The 26856-nt window shown below is 36.6% G+C and overlaps 1 protein-coding gene across 1 annotated transcript in view; it reads right to left on the reverse strand.

Moving 5' to 3' along the window:
- The window catches only part of PLS1 (plastin 1), a 50178-nt gene that overhangs the window by 13573 nt on the left and 9749 nt on the right, over positions 1–26856 (reverse strand). Inside the window, exons 3-10 of the mRNA XM_075033251.1 lie at positions 12222–12330; positions 8627–8790; positions 7241–7370; positions 5427–5559; positions 4396–4477; positions 2937–3102; positions 2699–2841; positions 1078–1173 (exon numbers count right to left, since the gene is read on the reverse strand). Coding sequence (XP_074889352.1) covers positions 1078–1173; positions 2699–2841; positions 2937–3102; positions 4396–4477; positions 5427–5559; positions 7241–7370; positions 8627–8790; positions 12222–12291 — 984 coding nt within the window. The 5' untranslated portion in view covers positions 12292–12330. The remainder of the gene's footprint in view (positions 1–1077; positions 1174–2698; positions 2842–2936; positions 3103–4395; positions 4478–5426; positions 5560–7240; positions 7371–8626; positions 8791–12221; positions 12331–26856) is intronic.

Here is a 26856-nt window from a genome sequence, read left to right on the forward strand (position 1 = left end):
ATGTGTTATTTTTTTATTAGTCTTTATTATTAATCTACATAGAAAAAAATCAGTGTTCAAAACCATGAAGCATATACTTTTTGTGTCTAATCTTCACAATGCTAAGAGTTACTGTTTATAGGGAAATGAGTTAGTAATTGAATTACTGTTAGAATTTAGTAAGAGTCAGTAATTTAGCATTGGTACACTCAACCAGAAACTTGCTCTAGAACAAAAGTTGTTACTTGTTACTGATACTGCTTTATAACCCATTACAGAACATGATTATATGAACTGTAGCAAATTACATGGAAAAAATTAACTACTATCCTGTTTCACTCCCCCAAAAAACTCCAAAATAAAAGCAAACAAAACGGAGCTCTCCTCATCAAGCATTTTGAGGGGACTAAAGCTTGTAAGCAAACATAATTTTGCATGTGAGTTTTCATTATTATAAAGAATGATGAGATTCTACTTAAGATTCTGATTGATACATAGATATCTGTATCTCAGACATGCAGTTCAATTTTGTATCAAATGCATTCTCAGAATAATCCTTCCAACAAGCATTATGTAGCAGCTTAGAGAAAAGTGTTTTCACATCTATCTAGGCTGGTTTTAGACCCTCTATCCCTTTACAATTTAAACCTTGATGGATGCCACACATTCCTTTCCTACTGGTTACTGGAAGAGCTCACATGTCATTTCTGAATGCTCTTTAGTTTGAGGAAGGATAACAAGGTTTGTGAAGTCTACTCTTTTTCCTTGTCTGAATTCCAGAAGAGCGGAACTGAGCAGGATGTTGTAATATACATGTTGGAGGACCCAACTGAATATAAAAAACAGTTAGACACTACTGCAAGTAAAACATAGCTCCAAATTTTATGCTGCAGGATGCATTATCCTGTTTCAGCAGTGCCCTGGAACTTTACTCAAGTTTTTACCCATTTAAAGCTTTTGTGACATTAAAGAATCTGAGCTTTTGCATGCTTTACAAAGCAAAAGAGGATTCTGGGACAGCCCTGTAACCAGGATGTTGCATATATACATAGAGGTCTCCAATAATTCCAGTCTATTTTTACTTTTCTGGATACTTACATGAAATCCCGAAAAGTCAATTTTAATGTGCAATTCATCAAGGTCATCTCCTTTGGGTGCAATCTGATTTAACAGATGGTAGTATGCTCTTGAATCCTAAAACAAGCAGTGTAATATTTAAAAAAGAAAAGAGCAAGTATGTAGCCTTTCATAGACATTTACTGCTCTTACAGTCCCATTCAAAAGCCATAGAAGTGAAAAATATGGCACCCTAGTTTCAGTAAATATGGATGAGGTCATGCAGCCATTTTACTACACTATTTCATATAGAACTTGCTTAGCCAGATGACAGAGAAAAGAAATGTCTGCCACTTATTCTGGACAATGTTATTTAAATTTATTCTGCTGGATATGAACTAGACAGTTGCAATTAAGATATTTAAGGCAAATGTATATAGGCTATCCACACCCCACCCCACCCCCCAAGTACGGATCTTCTTTTCAGTGCTGGTATTTTATTCCTTCACTGTCCTTTTCAAAAGGACTGTTTTATATTACCTTGTCTTTCTTAATTGATGAGGTAAATGGAATTAAAAATGGAGAGCAAAAGTGGCTCTTTTAGGATGAATCTATAGCAACAAAAGAAATTATATTTATTTGATGCAGTTTTCAGTATGCATCTGTTTTTTTTTTCCCCGCTAAGAAACTAGGAGAATAAAACAAAAATCTGCTAGTTTTAGAAGTATTTAATACTTCTCTTAAATAGCATGTAATATTTTTACCATAGTAGCAGTTTTTCGTATAAAACCCTAGTTAAAGGTTTGCTTTAATAATAGCCTTCTTGGTAGCATTTGAAAAGATATAACTAGCAATTAATAACATGGTTTTCTTCAATAAAAAGAGGACTTATCACCTTAGGGAATCTTCCTCCTTTGCTTTTAGTTTTAAAAAGTTGGGTTTTTCTCTCTTCAACTGGACTTACTATACAGTACTCTGCATACCTTATGCAGAATGACTGAAGAAGAGAGAAGAATTATGCAGATCTGCCATCTGCCCCAAGGAAACATTATGCCTTCCAGTCCCCTTGTGTCAGTAAATTGGCACACCAGCAGAGCACAATGATTGAGGGGGGCTGCTCTCTCTTTGGATTAAGAATCAGTAGCTACTCCAGACAGCCCCCTGAATGACTGTTCTTTCCTCAAGAGGTTTCCTACTCTTCTGTAGAATGCTAGGTATGAAGGGCAATCATCATTAGCAAATATGCACCAGGACGAGATTTAAAGCCATACACTTCTTTAAAACAACAAAAGAAAGAAAAGATGGGTTTCTGCAGACCCAGGAGCAGGGAATGATGGACAGGAAAAAGGTAACTAATAAGGTAGTGCAAATTGTCCTAAATAACTCTAATAACAGTCTTAGAACATAGAACTTCCCTGAATATGAGCTTGTTGGAAATGTTTGCTTTGCACTGTAATGGGATAATATATGGTACGAGCAACTGCATAGGATATAAGAGATCAAAATAATGCTCTTTCAGTGTTGAAAAATGCAGGATGAACCTATAGCTAGAAAAAGCAGATGACTACTATTTTTCTTAATACTTCTGATCTGACTCATTTTTTCCTATGCATAGTGTGTTTAAATACCATTATACTCAATTATCAGAGTGATAACTACATACCTTAATGTCTTGGCTGAAGTTACTGATTTTCTGCCACCCTGCATGGGCCAGATGGTAGTTCACCCAGCGTAGCAAGAGCTCTTCTGGGGAAAGCTTCATTAACTGATCTAGTTCTTCCCCTTCATTTAGCAAGGCGATAAGAGCTAAAAGCAAGTTTGAAAGAAAGCCGAAATCATTGCTATTGTGGTCTCAGTTAATTCCAAGTTGCCAACATTACTATACCTGCCATTACTCTTACCTTCGTTCCTGGAGATCTCAATATCAGCAAAAAGACCAACTTTAATGATCTGCCACAAGAGTCCTAATACCAAGTGTGGTTTTCCTTCTTGCAAATCTTGTGATCCAATATTGACAACTGTACAGCCAATAGCAGATGCTGAGTTCAGAGCCAGGTTTAGGTTTTCCTATTTGGAATATCATTAACAAATTTATGAGGCTGTAATTCTTAGTAAATTTGTTCATGTTAAATTTTGTAAGTTTCAGAAGTTGTAAGAAATAATGCATTAGTTCAATGGTTCCCAGTGGAAAACTGCACTCTGTGGAGATTATCAAAATTTAATAGAAAACATTATTGACAGTATTTAATATGGACCCACCAAAAAATTGTGGACCACCTTCTGCAGCTTGGATCACTGAGGAATACTGTAATCAAAATAATTTTTTGTAATTCATAAGTATCACATACACAAATTAAACAATACTGCTCAAAATATCAGGGGCTTGATTCTGTGGAAAAACGTGCTCATATGGAATTCTGCCCTGTGCAGGAGGCTACTGACATCACTGTCATTCCATCTTGGATCTTATACAGGCTGACACATTTATTCAAGCAACTGTTAAACTGTAATTGAAGAGACGCCATAAGAAAATCATGGCAATTCAACATCCTCATATTGGAAGTAATGCTAGTGATTGTCACAGATGAAACATTCCAAGAAAAAACACCTGGCAGCTCTCGTAAATATTACTCTCTATTTTCTTTAAATATCTACGGAGGCAAACACACATAGTATCATTTTTGCTGACACAACTTCTTTAAATACGTAGAAATTACGAAATGCACTTGGATGATTTAGAACATGGTATGTTTTAACTTCTCATATTTTAATGTCACAGCCTGAAATGAAAAGTCTGCCAATTAACTGAGGTTTTTAATCAGGGTTTTTTTTTCCTCATTAGGATGGTAACTTATGATTTACTTCCCTCTTCCAGACCTATTTTCATATACCCAAACCAAGGTCTTAAAAACTGTTTCTCAAATATTTTCATGACTTCATACACAATAAAAAAAATAGAGCTTCTCCTCTTCTGTCCAAGGTGCTTTCCACTACTGAAAACGCATCATCCTACCATACAGTATACAGCCACGCAGATACTTTCTGCATTGCTAAAATACGACCTGACCAGCCACTCAGAAGTCTAAAATGATTTTCTTCAGATACTTAGTAAAGCAAAACAATAATAGCAAATAGGGAAAGAACTAAAGAAAGCATGAAAAATACAAGTTTTCCTGTAAATCATCTAAGAAACAGGAGAATACAGCAGAGTTTATTAGAAAATACAATTTCATGGTTTGACATTTTTTAATACATAGGACTTTTTTTTTCCCTCCACCAGAAGAACTGTCATTAAAACAAAGCTAACAAACATATTTTACTTTTTCATTTGTGGCAAGTTCCTACCTGTGCAGTACTTACAGAAATAGTGAAAGGAGTGAGTTTCTTCTTATTAATAGCCCTTTCATCAATTGTATCTGGTTGTGAAAAGTTGATCATTTTGCTAAGGAAGGAAAGTCAGAGTTTATTCAAACTTTAATTTCTCAGAAAATATATTATTTGATTATAAACTCCTAACACTTTACACTAGCTGTAAATATTTCTGACAAGGTTTAAAAAAAAAAACACCAAAAAACCCGCCTCCACCTCATCCTCTAAATCTCCTCTCCCTGTTAAATAATTGCACATTCATCCAGAAACCCCCAGACAATATGTAATTATAAGAAACTTGGGCAATTGGGTTTATACTTTAGTAACACAGCATGTTTGTGCTGTCAGAAAAAGTTATTGAGAAGATTAAAACTGTAAACTAAAGTCAGTTAAATAGTCTCTAGTGAAAATCTTTGTAATATAAACAATATTATTTATGTACTGCATTTCTATAGTATCTTGCATCTGCAAGGATCTCAAAGACTAATTCACATCAATACTAATATGCTAATCCCTTGTTACCATGGTGTATGAATAAGTACTATTAGTCTACTTTAACTAACTAGAAAGTTACAGCACACTAAAGGTAAGGGACCTACTACATGCTGTCTATCAGATTTAATTCAGATTTCTGTTCCTCCCATCCTATGATTTAGCAAATATGTTTATTAACTTTTAAAAATATTTGAAATAGCAAAGTTTTCTCATTATTCCAGCTAATGAATATATAAACTATGTAATTATCTCCTTTATAAACAACCTGCATATATCTGACATGCATAATTATGGGTCTGAAGTGGAAACCCACTTCATAATATTTGCACAGACTCACATAAAAAATTTGCTAAAAATAACATTTCTACAGGCAAACAGATTTTCCCCATCTTACACTTTGGTTGAAATATTTAAGAGTGGAGTCTTGAAGTTAAAGCCTGTCAGAAGTTTTCCAGTTCATGTCACTGTGATCAGCATTTAACCTGTGAGATTAGTTTCTTTTTTTTTCCTCACAGCCCTGGACTCACCAAAGAAGGATGCCATCTGCAAGGGATTTAAAAAGGCTGGCATCTGATGGGTTCATAGGTAGGAGGTGCTTACAGTCTGGGTCATCTTGTAGAGCTTTATTTATCCAATTAACGAAAGCAACTTTTTCTTCCTCTGAAAAGAACAGCAGCGTTAAAATAATCTACTATCACTTCCGTGAACACATATTACTAAACATCAGACTTGGGTCAAAGAGGTTCATCTGCAACAAAGCCCCTTAGTTTCACAGGGGCCAGTTATGGAAAGAATCAGACCAGTGGCAAAGAACACAAAAAATGGCAAGTACAGATTGATCTTTCTCCTACTGCACCCTCTGAACATCTGATGATTTTCTGAAGGACAACATAAAAATCATAGTGACATAATGAGGAAGGTATCATCACGACTGACTTCGAATTCAGTTTCTCAGCAATTACAACGAAAAGAGGGAAATTTGTTATCTGAAGCATGCAACGTCTCAATTGATACACCCTTGGTTTAAAATGAAGCATTTCATTCTGCCTTCTACCAGGACTTCAGAGACTGGCAGTATTTTTGAGACTATCATCTGGATTACTGTGCTGTATTTAGCTTTGAGAAACTTAAAAAGTTTAGTAGGTCAGATTTAAATTCTCTTTCATATTTAGTGCAGAATTTAATGTATCTAAGAATGCTTATTGGGACAACAGACAATCAAGTATCAGTATCCAAACTCCCAGACAGTATAGGTGGTATTCACCTCCCTTACCTCAAGAAGCATACAAGACAGGTACCTACACATGATTCATTACGCTTCTTTCATTGTCAGTGGGAAGAAACATGAAATTCTAGTGCACACTTCATCTCATCATAAACTAGATGGCTGGTGAGGCCAGGTCAGATGAATTGCACTCTAGCCAGGTCAGTTTCTCTCACCAAAAACGAAAGGGAGTCTAAACAATTAGCTCTGATTGTGACCCCCCTACAGGCATCCTTTGAGATAGAATATATCTCCTGCTTTGGAGTGCAGCTGGTACTATAAGGAGAATACCGAGAGAGAGGGTATCACCACCTTTAGCTAACTGAAGTGAATCTTCCTCATACATCCAATCTTAACACACTTCTGGAACCACAGCAAATCCCAGACTTGAGTCAATCAAAAAAGTTGCAATATTGCTTATTGCAATATGATCCTGGAAGGTTGTTAACATTCTGACCAGGAGCTGCAATGCAATTAGGCACAATTACCAACTTAAATGACATGCAGCAGGGGGAGGTAGAAGGAAACAGAGATCAAATATTAAATGCAACTTCTGAAGTATGAGATAAGCTACGCAAAAATAATATGAGAGTGAACAATTCTGTAATGGCACAGAGATAGCTGAGGAGGCCCTTCCATCCAGAAAGGATATGTGGTTTGTTTTGGTTTTTTTCATTTTGGTTAACACTGTCAAAATGAAACAGGGATTCATTTTTATCTGAATATAGGAATAAGAGTAGATCAGCATGTAATGAAGTCAAAAACTTTACTAGCATTAGTAGAAGTATGCCGAAAGGGCCATTTACTTCCCCTCACATGTGCTGTCAGTGCTTGTTTTCATTTTTTGCTCTTGCGAAGATGCCTAACTTACCTCTGAGTGCAGCATGAAACTAGCAACACCTAAACAGCTCACATTTTAATAAACTACCACCCACACTTATCTTGTCTATTTCCACATGCTTTCTCTGTGTTAATTTGCATTCAACAGCAACATTTTCCAGTTGTTTTTTTCTCAGTCTGTAGTACAAATTTAAAGAGTCCTCCTCCACGCAAAATTTGCTCCTGTTTATTTCTTACCTGAATAAGAGTGCTGTGTCCCCTCACTAGATATTGCTGATGTTCCTCCAATTGCTGTAATACCTTGCTTTTTGTTTATTGATTTTCGGAATGATTTGCTAACATCTTTACTTTTCAATTCCTGAATTATCTGGAATTAAAAATGTAGAGGGCATTTTGTGATTGATCATACCTTCAAATAACTAAGTGTTAACTCATGTAAGTGCTCTAGAATCAGTAGTTAACCTGACTGCCTTTCTTTCGTATTTACATCGACTTCTGTTCTGAAAAAAAATTACTGTATGGGTAAAACCAGTTTAAAACCCTTCATGAAACTTGCATACTGGATATCTAATTTATTATTTCTCAGCAAGTACCTCAAGTGCTACCTTTATTAAGCCATGCTTTCTAAAAAAGTAGACCTTCAACAGCCTACACAATTTTTCCACTGACATTTTTGTAAACCTAAGAAAACAACTAAAGATATACACATTTTCAATGACTATAGGATAATTCTTCCACTTATTTCATCACATGCTTTACAGTAAAAAGTTACTACATGACAGTTAAAAATGCCCTTAAGCAAGCTGATACCATTTTCCACCTGCCTGCAATGTAAACCACATCTTACATACTGGTATGTCCTAGATTTGCCCAAATGCTGCAGAGGTCTCAAAATTGACAATGAAGTATAAGTAACACATACAGTTCAATATCTGGATGCAAATAGTTGCATCTCACCTATGAAACATTGGAAATTAGAATCTTGAAAAGAAAGATCAATAACTAGTTCAACAAGCAACTGGCTGCAATTAGCAGCAGTACTCTAAATTCCAAGCAAAAACTAATCATCCCCAAACACACACACAGACCAACACCCTGAAAAGTTTTTGTTTCTCTTAAATAAACCACACTAGCAAGTGATCCATATAAAAAAAAAAGTCTAAACCTTTCAAATTTGTTCACTAAAAGTGAAAAACCGTACCCCACTGCCAGTAAAAAATAGCCTTTAGTATAGAGATTAAGCACAGTAGCACAGGCATTAGCTTATCACTAAGAGAATTCAGAGGCTGGTATCTAATTAGCTACTCTTTTGTCAGGGCAAGGGCTTACCCAACAGTTCCTAAAATATGCAGTCCATCCCCTCATCTCTGAAGAAATAGAAAGTAGGACTGACTGCAGCTACTGTGCTCTCACATGCTGCCCAAATTAAATGAGAGAGTGAAATATAAAGACTGGTAAATAATTATATAGGATATTGTAAATTGTCCCAGAAAACTTTCCCATTCTCAAAATATTAGTTATTTGTATCAAAATTGTACTTAGTTGTACCACTTAATTCAGTTTTCTATCCTAGGTCTCAACAGATACGAAACAGTGGAGAAACATCCAAAGGGAACGTCTTACAGAGACAAATTCTTCAAAGTTGATTCTCCCGTCCTTGTTGCTATCTGTCACTGCAATGATTTTTTCTACAATCTCCCGGACTTTGTAACCAGGCAAGGGCAGACTTGCTTCTTTAAACAGGTCTTGAAGCTCATAATCACTGACATACCCGCTGTTGTCAATATCTGTACAATGAAAGCACAAGTTGGTTTTATACTTATGTAAAGACCTAAGTATAGTAGCTGTTAAGAATAAATAAAGTGTGAGAAATACAGTTCTAGGAGACAAGTATTTCTTCTTCTAACATAGATAAGTAAGCATGAAAGAATACTTGTGCATTAGAGGCACAACTGGCTAGGAGTTGTGCCATCTTGTTACATATTTTCTCAGGAGCTATCTTATAATCCCAAAGCACAGCTATAACAAGATGGCAAATTTGTAAATAGCAAAGTTTAAGCTTTTTTTTAAGACTCCCAACAAAATTCTCTATAAACCTTCAAGTGAAAGGGAGATCAATTATTATATTCTTACTGTCAATACTATACCATTTGCAGTGAGTTAACTCAAATCTGAAGCAAGTTGTTATTAGAAGAGCACACTTACACAAGAAAAACTACTTACACAAGAACGCTGCCTGACTGCATTTTGTTTCTTATCTTAGTATCTGATAGACACTTTGTGTTCTTCAAAACTTTTGATGTGGTTAGGCTTACGTGTGAAGAATAAATCTGGGATGATCTGTATCTGTTTATGAAAGGTGACCTTCCTTAATCTATTAACTAGCTCTGTTGGGAGCAATTTGTATTGCCACCTTCACCTACATTTGGCTTCCAAGACCACATGTCAGGAACGTCCACATACAGCAAAGAATCAGAATGCTTTTTTGAACAAGAGGTATGGTACAGCTCCACAACTGTGGAAAGAAATGAATGACTGTATCGCATAAAAAATAAATTAAGAAAAATTCAGTGTAATTTGTGTTATTCATGATGAATAATGGAGCAGCACAGAAGAAATCATAAAAATACCCTTTGTACTTCCACCTTAGGCCAATCTGTGTGAAGAAAGCTGTCCTGAATTCTTGTCTTAGTATAATAAAGCATCATTTTACAAACCTGTAACATGTTTTTATCCAGTGCAATGCACAAATGAAATACACTAAATGTTCCTATTTTTTTATATTTACGCATACTTCTATATATATGTAGATTATATATGTGTGTGTATATATATATGTATCCACATATCCATACAAGCAGAATCTGAGAATGTCCATTAAAATAGCCTTACCTGTACCTGTAGTGCAATGTCTATGCAATGGAGAGAAGTACTTTTAAAAGCAGAAAAGCTATAGTCCATACACAGTATAGATGAAGCTCAATCAAATACAAGAAATCATATCTGGCATAACTAGTGCTGGATATAATGTCCATCATTTTATATATTTAACACTAATATTTTCTTCCATGTTTGACAACAATTTTCCATCTCTCTCACAATCATATTAAAGCCCTTGAAAAACTTGAATTAATAGTATTTTCCCAGTTCTATAAATGATGTGTCTAAGATAAGTAATTTAAGAGAACGTCACAAGTAACACGAGTCAGAAACAGAAGCAAGATGATGTGGCCACTTTTCTGACTTGTCAAGGCGCTCCCACTTTTTTTTCGTTTACTAGTTAAAAGACTTCTCTTCATAATGTGTCTGGTATCAGAACTCAGCCAATAATACCAGAGTGGATAAATACACATCACATTACCAAAGGGCAAGCAGAGAAACATGCTTTCCCCTCTAGCCGTAATTGATTGCTATACAGTAATTTCCCTGTAATCCATACTACATTACGTAGTTTTTGTACAGCTTCATAAGAAGGCCACATTTCACTGCTGACAAAAGGCTAAAATACCTCTCTGTGGTTTTGATACTACCAGCAATTCACAAATCACTACACAGACAAACTTTATGTCTGCATATGTATTAATCCATCCACTGTTTGGCTTGCAGACATGTAACAACACACGTGACGTGTAACGGGAATGGTCTAAAAAGCAGAGGACATGCTCATGAGCTCACTCAGATTACCAGCTACTTTATTTCTCTAGGTTCATCTTTCACTGAGGGTAAGTTTCCATGATGACAAGCAGAGTTAAATAAATGCCTTTTCTCTCAGTTTACCAATATAGTTGAAAGCAATTTATCCATAAAGACATTGGGAATGTAAAAATGAAAAAAAGAAAAAAGCTAATGATGCTTAATTTTTCTATTTTACAGAAAGCGTAATACAATAAGGAAGAAAATGCTTTTCAGTGAGTAGAAGCAGTACAGACAATTTTAGAGCAGAAATTTGAAAACATGCAAAAGGGAGAAAAAAGAAGGAATGCAGGTGGTGAAAACCAAACAATAGAAAAGCTGTCAGATAACATCAGTGAGTATCTATCTATCCTAACACCTCCCAGTAGATTGATACAAGTATACAGTGCTCTTTGTTTTGTTCTGTCTTTCCAGCTCCTGCAGGCTATACACTTGAACTACAGACTACGTCAAGATGATTGTTTAGTAGCGACTCATGGATTACCTTCCATGGATGTATCTTATTCCTTTAGCATTTCTACTCTTTTTTGGTCTCAACAAAATCCCGAATCAACGGGTTCATGGTTTTATTATTTGTCATGAAGAAAAAATTACTACTTTTTTTTAAGCTTTCTGACTCTCCACTGGGCATCACACAACACATGTATTGACAGAAACTGAATAATTCCCTCTTCACCTTTTCCATACTAGTCATGGTCTTGCAGATCTCTAACATACAGCTTCCCAATAGTCTCTTTACCAAGCTAGAGACTCCTAATATTTAGGACTTTTTGCCTACAGCAACCCTGTTCCCCCATTATGAACAATTACAAGTATGTTCGATTTGCTGAGCTGCACAGTTACATATCACCCCCTCAGAACTGCAGCAAATAAGAAATAAAGCACTTTAACATTCACAACAGTATTGCAATCTGGAAATAAGGGTTAGTTGCTATATAGTTTCTCACTCTTTCTGTTTACTCTCTGATTAATCTGCAAACATCCTGTCAAGCATACAGAATTGCACAGTTATTTATTAACACCTGTTAGCTACAAAAGCAAGATCAAAAAAAAATCTCCAAGTTCAGCTTATTTAAAATGTAAAACCTGATCCAATAAACGAAAACAGAAATTACTAGTTCACCAAAGCATGCAAGTAAAGCAAAACCAAAGTGTCAGTAATCTAACATGAAAATATATTTAACAATTGACGTTGAATCAAACATTTTTTTCAGATTTGAGTTAAAAAACCTGAATTCTCAGACCTATCGTGCTGCATATACAATGGCACAAATAATGCAACTGCCCAGCAAGAAAATGTATCTGTTTTCATTGCTGAAGTTGAAAGAAATGAATAAACACACATAGTTTCAGTGAAAATAAGGGGGTTTAATGTTAACATTCTTATTTTCTTGGATATTACTGGCCACACAGGAGAAAAACATGGCCCTATCAAAACACAGTGATCCATAAAGATTTCTTCCACAAATCCTACATGCTTTGCAATGTTAATGGTATTCTTATTATTTTCTTATTTAAAACATACCTATTTTACTGAATGCTTCTCTTAGGTCTTCAAGCTCTTCACGAGAGATAGTAGTTACGTTGTTTTCCATCTCTGGACAGCAAGAAGTGTCGTCCCCAATTGCTTATACCTAATAACAACAAACAGGAAATATATAAGGCTTTAATTCCAAGCACATACTAATACAAGTTACTGATCTTTTCAGTACAACGTACCAGACCTGAATGACATTTCCAGGCCTGACACACTTAAAACATTACAAACAACACTTTAAAGTACATCAAACACCTAGCAATTCTTTCCATTGTAACAGTGACTAAGAATTCACAATAGCAGCACCTGTTTCATACACTTGATATATTTATTTGCATAGAATAAGCACTGACCAACAACCTACCCCCATCGCTTGAGTGGTTTTCCAACATTAAAATCATTGCCTTATATTTCAACAAACAATTTTTAGAAAAATTAATTTCTGAAGTGCAATGCAGTATCATTGCCAGTTAGTGGTTAGTGCTAGGATCTAGTCCTGCAAAGCACTGACCACTCCAACATTTGCACAGTAATAAACCTCAGTGGGACACTTTCAAGTATCTGCTTGTAATTAGTGGATGAACACTGATGAGCCTTTCCACAGCTGCTGCAGAATTTACCACCTCCTGATCTTTACTCTACTCTTCTGACAAGCCTGTTGTCTCATAACACTGTCAAAGAGCCGAAAAAAGGCTTTTATTGAGACTCCAATCTTTGTGCTCAGTATGAAACTACTTTCTCTACCCAGCTACATAAAAAAGTAAAACAAAACTGAAGGCACCTTCCCAAGTGTTGACAAACCCCCAGGACATATCCTTGTCCATTTCCCTTTACTACAACAGGATGATTCAGATGCCTGTTAATAAGTGCAAGTTTGTAAAGAAGTCACACACAGTTGTCTCAGTACACAAACTTATATTTGCATTATGCCATTTTCCATTGTGATCATGCCACTCGCACACACAAAGTAAGCCTACGGCAGCACCCATCTGCATGTGCTAAGCTCTGAGCAACACTTGGCTGTAGAGCAAAATGTGCTACAAGTGGTGCTGTGCCTACCATAAAGTAAAAGTTTTGTCTTTGCTTTTACTTTATAAGCCAAAAGTGGCAAAACCCCACCTTACATAAGTATTTTCATCAAAGTTGTCCTATACTTGTGTATGTGTTCCCTTCTGGTTTAGTTGCTTCTGGTTTAGTGTTTTTGCTTTAGAGCAAGAAAAATATTCCTGTAATGGCCAGGTTCTTATTTGCTCGTAATAATTATCTCCAGATCTGCTATATGCAGCTGCTTCTCCCCCCAAAATAGTGCATAACAGAACTTTACTGTTACCCACTGGTTGAGACACTGGAAGGGGAAACCTGAATTCAACAACTGGTTTTACCATGGACCTGCTGGATCCCCTTGGGCAAGGCTGTACCTTTGTATGTCCTGACTAATCAGGTTACAAACTTTCCCAGCGCAGGGACTGCCCCATAACCAGATGGTTGCACAATGCATGCAACAACAGGATCCCCCTAAGGTCTGCTGTAAGACTGTAATAACGGAATCAGAATTTGGTTCAGAATAAGAGATTAAACATTATAAATCTGAATTTCTGTTAGAAAACAATTTCTTCCCCATTCTAGCTGTGTCAGTTTTCTTCCAATCCTTGACAATCTGACAACGAGAAAAAATACAAATGAAGCAATTGCACAGGTCGCCAGCACATGAGAGAAGAGGCAGCAAAGCGCTACATCAGCCACAGTTTGCTGAGGGATTGTGCCAGGAAGTCAGACAGATTTCCTGGAGGTTTCCTAAGGAGTGCCCAAGGAGTGCATACAATACCGCTGATGTAAGTTATACCTACTCTACTATGAAAACAGTTTCAATACAAAATAAATTAGCTGTGGTCAGCCACAGACAGGTGTAACATTGCCTCACTACATTAACCACGGAATTGTCTCCTGATTTCAGAATCATAAGCGGTGACATCGCTGCTGGAGATTATTTCACTGAGGAAGGTATCACACTTCCGTATTAGTGATGTCAAAACCCAACATATTCTGCAACTGGGTAGAACGTTTATTTACCACAAATTTGCTCTCCCTGCCTACCTATGAAAGGAGACCAAATGAGAAGTACAGCAAAACCTGTTGGCTTGCGTGGTGTTCACAGGTTGCCCCCCTTTGCTCAGAGAGTGAAGAGCACAGGCTCAGCCTTTCTTCCATAGCTAGCTCCAGTTAACACAGAAAGTGAAGATTCCCACTGTAGCCAATGCCTAAGGCTATCAATATTCTAACGTCCTCATATGTACACAGTATCTTTCAGGAGAAAAAGGAGACATTACACAACTTGTCAAAAACCTCCAAAACAAAGAAAAATCCCATCTGGATTAAAAAAGTTATTTGCAAATATTAAATTGTTAATAGTTATTCAACATATTTGGATACTATGTTGGAAAGCATGTCACTAGATGGAGATTTAGGTAGCCAGAAATTAGAACTTGACCAGGATATTGGGACTGATAATTTTACTCAAACCTACCAATCCAAAGCTATGTATTATAGCATTCCTCCTCATATTATTTTCCCTTTTTTTGAACCCAGAATAGTATACTTTTTGTCATTTATATTCATATTCTATGTAAGTTATTAAATGAAAACTTCAGCTTTTTGGAGATGTTTCTTAACTGTAAGTATGCACACGTTCAGATTGCTAAGCAGTATTCAATAGGATGGGTTTGATTCCCTCAACAGCATTTTCATAAATGCAAAGCAAGTTTTTACCTTTGATTTTTTAATGTAAGAGGCAATAGGACAATCTTTTTGCTACTGTTTTTACTGCTGCTAAGAGAACTCTGCATAGGAGAGAATAAACTTTTGTATACTATGAAGCATGCACTAAGAATTCTTGATCTGTTTGTAATGAAAAGACACTCTCTGCAGGAAGTGCTGGAAAGGTCTCTAGAGCTAAAAAAGAAATGCAGAAATGCTGAACAAAGTATCCTACATGTACCTAAACTTGTATGCGTACTGACATGAGCAATGCTCATGAGCTAGCAATGAGTAGTTCCCAACTTTTAAAAAAATACTGTTTTTAAATAAACAAAGCAACTATTTGTTAAAAATACTATAAAGTACCATGACTTTGTTTTAAAGAACATTTTTTACATTTTTTATTTTTCTCTTGGTTTTTCGTTTGGTTGTTTTGGTTTTTTTAGTCTTTGGGGTTTATGTTTTGACATTTGTGCTTATCTGAAACCATCAGAGTTGAAAATTTCCTTCAAAAAGAAAATGACTTGGAAGTTAAGATTCTCATGTAACAAACTTCAACTTGGGCTCAGGGTTTTAAGGAAAACAAGTAACATGAGATGTGGTGAAACCTTCTAAGATAGCAATTGTATTCCCAGACCATTCAATAAAATAAAAAAATAAAAAAAAATTTGTCACAAGAGTATGTGACCACTGTCTGAAAGTACAAAAGTAAAAATATTTATTTGGGTCCTATATGCAGCATAAGCATTTATTTATCTACACTTACACTGCTGTGTAAGAGAAAAAACAAGTCATGCACTATGTAACTGATTCTTATCCCAGCAAGTGTTTCTGCTTCTTTTAAGACAGTAGTTTTCCTTTCTTCCATGATAATATAATAGTAATTTAGTTTTCTTCCATGATGCTATATAAAAAGAGTTCCTAAACAACAGTGGGTTATTTTAATGAGATCTTGTCTACTTTACTCGAGTTAGTATTTTCTGTGTCTTCACTGGGACTGTTCCCGTGGGTCACACAGGATACGGCCTTCAGTGTGGGTGGTAAGTTAAGTCTTTTTCCTTCATGTCACTCAATCTTATTTAAGTACTAAAATCCTACTCATCCATTTTGCTAAGCTTACTAGCAGCATGTACCAGTCTTCATACTCAAAGTAAAAAACCATTTTAAATATTTATTCAGAAAAAATGACCTTACGCACAGATGTTCTGGAAGTGCAAGTACCTTGATTGGAAACCTGATGTGGCAATTAAAAGTAAAGTAGTAATGAACTGGGGAAAAACTGGGGAAAAAAAATTAAACACTTAAATCCGAATTACTAAGGAAATTTAAAGGATTCTTAAGCTACAAAAAACCAGAAGACAGTCCTCTGAAATACAGAAACAGCATGTCAAAGCCTAAGCGAAATGTTTAGCCACACAGGTGCAAAAGAGAACACTGCTTCTGTCATACTGTTAATGTTTTTATCTATTTACCATTACCATGAGTCAGATTTTATGAAAAACAATTTCTACAAAGTTGCAATGCAATTAGTTTCACTCCTCCCCTTTTATGATTCATAATTCAGATTTTCCAACGTATTCTATTTCAGAAAATAGCAACCTTTGATTTCCAAAGACGTTGAGTATTTCAGTAACACAGTAGAAACATCTGTTCTTGAATGAAGCAGATAAAGCTAATACCTCTGCTCTAAAAGGACAGTCTTAAATACCCTATTATATAATTACAGGGTAAATTAGCTGGTCAATTAAATGGTAGAAGTGCAACAATCATGGTTCTGTCATTCAGAAGAGATCTAGTTTGAGCAGAGACAACACCTAAACTAGTCAGACATTTCAGACAATTTCAATATAGAAGCAGGGACCGTCTATCTAAGCTAATAAATACCTTGCACATGCATGTTCATCACCACCCAAGATAACAGTCCACAGGCAATTCTGACAAGACTTAACATTAAGACTCCAAAGGTACATGTCTATTGGAACTATGACTACATGCTGAAAGACATATTAATTTCCAGAGAAGATATTTCTCTGTACTCTGGTACTGTTCATATGACACTTAGGTTTTCTGTAGTTGATGCTTACAGTAAACCACTTCCTGCTGCCCCAGGACAGGGTAGGTACAAAGTGTTTTTATGCTGAGAAAGTGCCCTTGATCCTCTTTTCAGTCTTTGCTAATATGTTTAACGTGAACTGACGATATTCATCTATCCCTAGCCTGCCCCCTATGCCTAGAAGGCTTTTTGTATCTAAGCCTCACTCGAGCCTCCTGGAAACATTCCACATCCAACATTAATACAGATACAAGCTACTGTTGATACCATTGTGGCATTTCTTTGAGTGCTGAGGACTATCTGTGGCTGAGCAACCATGAAGGATGAAGTGAGCGGGCCAGTTCCTGCAGCTCTTTTGACCTGTTATGAAAGCTGTCAGAAAAAAACAGAGCAGTTAATTGGCAATCAGGCCCAATCATTTTCTCCATCCCGGCAGGCAATTGGCAATTTCTTTTCCAGCTCTTCATTTCAAATTCTATTTGCCTTGTTTCCACACGCAGCTGCTTCTGCAATGACAATGGACATTGCAAATGCTGACTCAAAAGCTCATTTTCTTTTGTTGCTGTTCTTTTTGTCTGGCATTAGGAACACACCTCCTCTGTCCCTGGTGCAAATACCACTCCATCGCTGCACCATCCTTAAATCTGTTGTTTCTAATGTCAGCCAGGCTAGCATAATTTGCAAATACAGGTTGTGCTTTTATGTCAATAACCAGCTGGTTATTAGTATGGACTATCTATAATTACAACACATGAAAATTCTGTTTCTCTTATTGGGCTTTGAATCAAACTGCTATAGTTTTTAATGCAAAAAACCCCTCACAAAACCCACAGTTTAACCTGTAGCATTCCTGCATTAGTTTATCTGGGATTCTTTAAGCCAATGTGGTGGAAACAGGGTAGCTTTCATGCACCATTAGTCTCTTTTAAGCTCTTGCCAGATTAAACTAGGAGTTCTATCCTGTCTCAGTGAGAAAAGAGCGCATTATAAGGTAAAAGACATACAAAAGGAACTTTAAAACAAAGATATGCATCAGATGTTCCCTTTAGTCAGTAAAGAGAGGAGAAAATGCTGCTGTATTTTAACTGAGGAAATGCTAATTAAACATTAGTGGAAAGACTTGCATATAATAAAAATCTGAGCACGGAACTAACTGCCATTGATATACAGAATGTTAGCTTTATATGAATGTACACATACAGAGGTTTCTGATGACTTTTCAAGAAGTTAAAACTACCCAAGTTTTTGTTTGCTCTGTTTGGTTTGGGGGATTCCCCCCCCAGTTTATACTGAAAGATCTTTTTACTTATGCCAAGATTATTCTTGATGCTCAAATATAAAGATGATTAGGGGCCAACTAAATCAATCCTTTAACAATGTGAAAGGACAAATTATTTTCAGTGTTTCACTGGTGGTCTATAATAAAAAAGCAGTGGAGATTACCATTTTGTTTTAAATTTAGTGGAGATTAACTTTTTATCTTACTGTGATAAGTCTTTTAATCTTTATGACAAAATGAATAATCAATAGGGTTCAGTGACTTTATAATTTTTTTATTATAGTTTACACTGGTATAGGATATGGAAAGATAGCTTATCTTTTCCATATCAGTGAAAAAACTGGAGACATTAATAGGAGAGAAATACACTTCATGTTACACAAAGTGAAAGAAGCCTTGATTGCAGAATATAGTCATAGAATACCAGGTTGGAAGGGACCTCAAGGATCATCTAGTCCAGCCTTTCTCGGCAAAAGCACGGTCTAGACAAGATGGCCCAGCACCCTGTCCCGCTGAACCTTAAAAGTGTCCAATGTTGGGGAATCCACCACATCCCTGGGGAGATTATTCCAATGGCTGATGGTTATTGTGAAAAATTTTCCTCTTGTGTCTAATCGGAATCACCCCAGGAGCAACTTGTACCCATTACCCTTTGTCTTTTCCATGTGACTCCTTGTAAAAAGGGAGTGTCCACCTTCTTTGTAGCCACCCTTTAAATACTGGAACATGGTGATAAGGTCTCCCCTAAGCCTTCTTTTCTCAAGGCTGAACAAACCCAGTTGTCTCAGCCTTTCCTCATATGGCAGGCTTCCTAGTCCTTTGACCATCTTTGTGGCCCTTCTCTGGACCCTCTCCAGCCTGTCCACATCTTTTTTGTATAGCAGGGACCAAAACTGAACACAGTATTCCAGGTGTGGCCAGTCCTCTAACCATAGAAAGAAAGAATCTAATACCTCTGTAGAATGATGAGCACTGGGTCTTATAAAGAAAGAAGATACAAAAAGAAGATCCACTCCTAATGCAGCAAAGAGGATACTTGTAAACCTTTAAAACAGGATAGCTCCAAAACGTCAAAGCTAAATAAATACATACACCTGTATATAAAAAAAAATTAAAGAGATACTGCAACTGCTGAAGGACATTGCTAATTTTTGAAAGAAGAGGCAGGGTATAATTATGGTATCAGGTACAGTCATTAACAGAGTAGTATGGAAAGTTCTTTTAGTATCATACTATCAGTCTGAAGCTTCACTACCTGAAAGAGTCAGAAAGTATGTCATAAACATGGCTGGATACATTTATGACCATCAAAAGTATTTAATTACTGTAAGTTAGAGGATAACAATGAAGAAATGTTACACTTCAACATATAGACTGATAATCCATGGAATTTTCCTCAGTCTTCTACATACAGCATTATACAGTGAACAAAGTACAATCTAAGAGGGAAAAATTGGTATTTTTTTAACTTCTTCCAAAACCGTATGCACTGATCTTTGTTAGAGGAGGACTATCAAACCAGCCAGAGTGGTAAGTTCTGTGCCCATGAAATATATATCTTCTGTAAGGAGGACTACAAGATTTACACTGAAGTTAATTATTCACCCTATAGGAATTTATTCAACAGAGTACAGTAACTCTGGTGAATAATAAAAACAACATTTTCCACTATGCCTTCAAGATAAACATGGGTGACTCAAGAATAAAGAGTAAAACATAACCTGAGATACCTAACTGTTAGACTGGTCATGGGCCTGATCTGATTTCACTTACTATGGCATAAGTACAGAATAATTTCACGAGGCTTAAGTCAGGATGAAGAGCAATCCTATTATAAAGCAGATACGAGTTTACTTTAGAAAGATACCTTTTCATCCAAACAAAATGCCTTCAGCTTCCTTTGGCTGCCAAGTATAGAGAATAGCCATGCAAATTCATCAACAGTATCAGTTTCACACAGTTTCCTCCACATGCATCATTCAGGAGGATCTCAGACTGCCTGTGCTTTGTATTGTTGCATTCAGCACTCCGAATAAAAAACATCAATGGAAACCTTACCTATGCCAGAAGGACCACTTCTAAGAACGTAATTCTGAAAAAATGCTCTTGCATGCAGAGTTCATAGAAGTACCTTTTCTGAAACATTTGGCAAAACTAACCTGTTTACAGTTTAGCTACACCAACACTTTGGACTGAATTTGCCCAAACTGGTTATCTCAGACCATGTATGACCTGTTCTGGTTTGGTTAATTAGTTATTTTTCTAAAAGTTCTACAAGTTTCACCTGCCTCCAGCACAGGGCTGGGAGCGTTTTATCGCCTGTTCTGGAACAGGGACGTGAAATCCATCTACCCCATATCCACAGGCAAAGCGATGCCTGCTCATACAACATTAACCCAGATGTGGCCTGATTTATAAAACTCATAAATTTCTGCTTGAATCTGCTGTGTCAAGGTTTGAAGCTGTACTCTACCATTTCATTTCTACTAAGCTACTACTACTATGCTGTAGTCTAGAATACCAGGTGCTATGCAAGAATTCGCCTCTGCAATCGCTCCTTGCAGCTGCCAAGACAAGGCACAGCACTTTACCCTCCAGTTCCAAAGACCAAGGGCAAAGCAGGGAAGTGAACTCCAGTCTTCCAAGTCCCACAACAGATTACAGGTCACTGCTCCACTTCTCATCTCATTTGCTTTAATACAATAAGCTATAGTATTAACAAGCATGTCATGTAGAGCAAATCTGAAATAGTGACGTTGTCTGTGAAACCGGAATGCTGAGGCGATACGAGTCAATACTACTAGCCCTGCAGAGCTGTGTGCATGAGTTACTGCTTTCTAACTCTATTTTCTGATGTTTATACATACAGTAATTCATAACACACTAGTTGTGGTTAGATCACTTTTGCAAGTAACAGAGAACAGCAAGGAAGTTAAATCTGTGTATTTCTGCAATACAGTGTGTTCTGGGCTCCCTACCCGTTAGCAAACCATTTCCAGATGAAAAATACATGCACAAAGCTGCTTCCATGCAACAAGTAGCTTTTATTTAGGACTTGAGAATACCAGGCAAATCAGTATTGGAAATACAGAAACAAGATTTTTCTCATAGATCTCTTGATAAGAGACAACACTTCAGGTTTTCAGAATACAAAATCAGATTGACTGCAAGAACAATATACCCCTTAATCTGAAGCAAAATCATCCCAGTTTTGAGATGGGCTTTACGTTCTACTTGATGAAAACTTCAAGATTAAGTATTCTGAACTATTTGCATATTTTATGTAATTTAAATATAACATATTAGCTTTCCAGTAAATTAGGGAGTACAGAAGCAAAGTATACAATATAAAATACTAAACACTTGTGCCATAATAAGCAACAAATTAAGGGACACAAAAATAAAGTTTCCCCACAGAATCTCTAACATGGTTAAATTCAAAGAACTCTGACCCAAAGTAAAGGTTGGATACAGTGAATCTGCTAAAGTAGCACTTGCTACTGGTCTTACTATGCACAACCTTTGCCTTGCTCAAAGTTCAGTAGCAGCACATACAGGGTAGCCAAGCTCTGTCAAGAGAAGCGCAGACATGTAAGGGAAATGAAAGCACAGTAGAAATTTGAATACACTCAAACCATAAATCTTAATTCTCTTTTATGCTATCTCAACACCTTTCATGATCAATTTGAAATATTTTAAGTATTTGTTTCATTCCCCAACAACATAAATATTTAATCAGAAAAAAGAACACGAAATCCATAAGGACTTAATGTTTAACATAAACATACCAACTATCCACTATTAAGAGACTGTTCCCACTAAAAAGTGTTTTCAGAACTCTCTGTGAATAAAAGAAGCTTATGTTCTCATGGAAATTAAATAGAATAAACAAGAATAAGAGTTGTTACAATCTACAGTAGAAAAGGATGGTCCTATTATGCCGTTCAAAGAAGTTCAAGCCTACTACTTGCAGGCAAACAGCTTGGAGACAGAGCTAAGGGTGCACAAGTTCAAATGCCTGGATGAATTCAGAAGCTAGGAATATGTGCTACCAACCTATTGCAATTCAGTTCTAAAACACGCTAATCAAGCCTTACAGTTGGTCTAAAGGGGATTAGTTACTTTTGCATTCAGGTACAGAACATCTTCCAGAGGCTCACAATGCACCTTATTGGATACCATCACAGCAAAGGTACCAGAGTTAAGGCCAAGTTTTTCAGTTGTATTCCAGCAACTTCAATTGGAGTCAGCTGAATTTGTGGATTTTCAGCACCTCTAATAATGATGCCATAAATAAGCTAGCGAAAAACTTTAGAAACAAATAACTCAAGTACAATGCAACTGCAATGATACTCCTTCCAAGACAGACAGAAACAGTTCTTGTTTAGTGCTGCCATAGAAATGCAAGCGTTAGTGTAAACAGAAAGGTTCCTCAAGGTCTCATTTCCACAGTTCATTACCGTGACAGTGTGCTTCCCCTTGCCTTCCTCTCCTCCCACACCATGACCTTTATTTCCCATAACCCTGCTCAAGTGATAACCACCAGTGGCAGCTGTATTGGATGCTCGGGTCATGTGGATTCGGGGGAGACGGGTAACAACACAACAGCTAAGGGCTAATTTGAGCAATGCACCCACCTAACCACAGTGCTGGTCAATGTCTGACTCAAGCCAAATTTGCAAGAAACTAACATCTGTAGCCAGTATGTAAATATGACTATAAGCCAATTATCTTACTCCATAAATAGTGGACAGCCCAGAGCCCATTGAACTCTCCTATATGGCAGCAGGCTGCATGCCATGATCTCCCCTCAAGTAGGGACACCTCTCAACATTACTCCTTGAGGTTGAGAGAATCTTTATCCCATCAGATACTCAGTAACTGAATTGGGAATAAGAGCGCTGAAACTTTGGAATCTTAGCTAAGTGATATAAAGGATTGATTGCACATATATAATCCTTTAGACACAAACCATTGACCAAGTCTGGGACTAAGTCTGGATCCAGCTGCACCTAAACTCCCCCCTGAGAAGGTGTTTAGAATGCAAGGGGGTCCTTTCTGAACATCATGACTCAAAGGGAGGGTCTCCCTTACAGTTTTATCTGATCCCGTCCTCTATGCAGTAAACAATCAAGTGTACCTTGCCATCACATCTTGTTAAACCACTGTCGCATTTACTATCAAACTTTGTTAAATCACTGTTTTGTATCAATAAACATATTTCTACCTCTCTCTTATGAGTGAAGTGCATCACTCCATCCGCGACAATTATATACATGGAAAGTCACAGACATACTTGCTAACATTTTGATTTTACAATAAGAAACTCTTGCATCCAGCAGTAAAACCTGCGTGCTGTTAATGGCATACAAGGACAGGTAAGAATAGGCAATAACAGTGACAGGAGAAGTGGGATCAGGGAATTCCCTTGGGAAACATGAGATCATGCAGAAGACCTTCCCTTTGTTGAGCAAACCCTAGAACAAGTGTCTTCTCTAGACTATTAGAAAATGTACATTTGTGGAAACCACTAGGATTGTAATACATGTGATCTTCGCAGGTGTGGTACTAACCTTCCCAATGTAAATCATTTTAGTGTTGCTTTAGCTTCCACCACACAGTCCATAGTCTACAATAATTTTTACCTTTTACCAGTACAGTTAAAACTAGTGCTCACAAAGGAAATTCACAAATCCTGGTATAAAACTCATGAAACTTGTAGGCCATTTCTGAAAGCTGTGTGGCTTACCCATGAGACACCCATTCTCCCCTCTTCAGATATATAACATAGTTACAATTAGGTTTGCTTCTATTCAGTTATATTCACATGCATTTACACTGAAAAATTTTATTCACATTAAGCATTAACATGTTTTCCTTAGCTCCAGAACACCACCGAGCCTGCCCCCTATAACTCAAAATAATAATGGTAACAGAAATGAAGCAACCCCATCATCTCATCTTTTTATCCAAGAATCTTAAGTTGAGTTTCTGAATATAAATTAAATATTTAAAGGCACTGTTCTGAAAGCAACAACCTTCCTTTTCCATTTTACACATGGCAATGTCTGTATTCAAGTAATCCATGGTTGCAGACCTACAATCAAATTAATTAGCAAGGTATTAACAGTTACGATGGGGCTCAGGACAGATTAAAGTGACTTGGTAGAAGAAACTTCTTTACAAGTGTAAACACCATAATGTTTACACTCATCCCAGAAGCATTTGCCTGAGCCTTGAACAGAAGCCAGATTTGTCTGTCTTTCAACAAGTTCAATCACACTGTTTCATTTTATAGGACCTTTTCTTATCTCTTCTCACGGGCAGTTATCATTTCCCTCTGGATAGATCATCTGATACTCTCCAAAAATCAGTTATTTTTACTGAAACTTACATCCCATGCTTCCTAGTCATTGTGCTTTGCCACTAGCATTGGACGCGGTGCCTCGGATGCTACCACCAAAAGCAAGGAAAAAATAGGGGATGAACTAACAGAACAGCCACCATAGCACAGGGTGCCAAACCCAGAAATTGTGGCAAGATGAATGCCTACCAAGGTGAAAGCATCATAGCAGTTTTACCATGCAAATGCATGTTAGATGGAAAGAGTCTATCATTAACAGATAGGAAATTTGAAGAGAAACTAGGAACCAGTTTGTAATAAAACCCATTTGATTACCAGTCACTGATCTGAAGAATAGAGGTTTTGGGTTTTTTTAAGTCCAAACTTGGTTTCCCTGTGACATTTCATTAAAGCAAACCACACTAAAATATAAATGGAAAAGCTACACTAATAAAAGCAAGTTCATTCAGGCACTCCATCCTCAAGTCATTCTTTTGTGCCTAGGCTGACATTACATATCAAGTTTACAACAGCAAAAGGAAATGAGTTAAGACACGCCAGCAAATGATACTTAATCTCTTTCTTTCTCTGTCTAGGTTTATGCAGATACAGCTTTTGTTAGCATGCAACTACAATGACAAATAAAAATTGCATTATTTTTATAGGAAATTCCTATATAAATATTCTCCTATATATCTTAATTAGGAAACAAATCCTGAAATTCTTATTGAAACATTTGCATCAATACGAATTTTGTCTGTGCATGTAGCAAAACTCATGCTCAGAGCTCACAATGTATTGACAGAACCCTCATTTGACAGAAGGGCTTTCTGGGTGTCCCAGTACTCTACAAATAAGATTCACAACTTGGGGGGGTAATGCTTTAATTATTCTTCTACTTCTGTATTAAACTACAGCACTGCTAGTTATTTACTAAACAGAAATGCTAACCAGAAGCAATAGTCATAAACCCAACTTTTCAAAAACAATCACAAGTCAGACCCTAACCAAGTAAAAAAAAAAAAAGAAATGGCAAAGGGTTTTAAAATTATTTATATGGAATGACATCCATCTTCTGTTTTCGGATACTTCACATTATTCTCAGATTAACTTTTCAATCTTTTCTCTGTAAGTGGAAGGACTAGAAATTTGTTTTAAAATTAAACAGATCCTCACATAACTTCCCAACTTCAAAAACCATGACTTCTGAGAACATCTTCAATTTTCATGGAAAGCTCAGTCAAATTGTGACAACTGATGATGTTGTGAAAGTCACTGACTCACCACCTTCTGGTCTGCCTCTAAATTAGCATTTAAATAGTATGTTTCTAAAAGTGATAGTGCTATTAAAGTCAAGTAGTTGCAATGTTATCTCCACCTCAGCATTTATAGTAAGGAAACAAAAGTAATCATAAACATTAAAATACAACAAATAGCACAGCTTTTCACTATCTACCAACTTCTAGCACAGCAACTGTTATTACCAATTTCACAGCCAAAATTCCGCTGCTGCTACTAGCAATTTACAATTTCACGTTATGAGCTTCACAGTTTTTCAGTTTGCTGGATTTTGCATTCCATCTACTACAATCAAAGTATACTCACCCTCAACTGTTTAATCTGTTACAGTATCACTGATTTTTTTACAGTATCTTTTGCAAGGCTGTCAGTTTTTGTCCCAAGCCTCTATTTCTTCCAGATTTGGTGCCTCTTGAGAGTTAGGACATACTGTACTCTGTGTGCTTTGCTAAGGAATTTATCCTTCTATGACACTCATAACTTCAGAAAAGTATCTTTTTCTTAAGCCAACGGGAACATTATGAACCACTTTTCTCCAAGCGTGAAAATAACATTTAGTTAGCATGTAACTTATAAAGCAAAACTATGAACAAAGCTATCAGTGAACAAACAGCCTAAGAGGCAGAAGGGGAGGCAGATCTTAAAACAGCGCAACTGCAACACTCCAGAAAACTACTGCCTTTATCCTTCTGTATGCCTGCTCTCTGGTAGTCTGAAGGAGGAAACCTCAGCTTGCTACAAATACTAAAACTCCAGCAGAGTGCCACAGGCTAACTCTTACTAATGAATTTAGTTTTAAGGTCACCCCAGAAGTTAATCATGTGAAGATCATTAAGAGTAACAATAGAAACGCACATTCATTCTCCTACCCTCAGCAATTCAATTTATATCCACT

This window comes from Buteo buteo, chromosome 7 (assembly GCF_964188355.1).
Source record: "Buteo buteo chromosome 7, bButBut1.hap1.1, whole genome shotgun sequence".
NCBI lineage: Eukaryota > Metazoa > Chordata > Aves > Accipitriformes > Accipitridae > Buteo > Buteo buteo.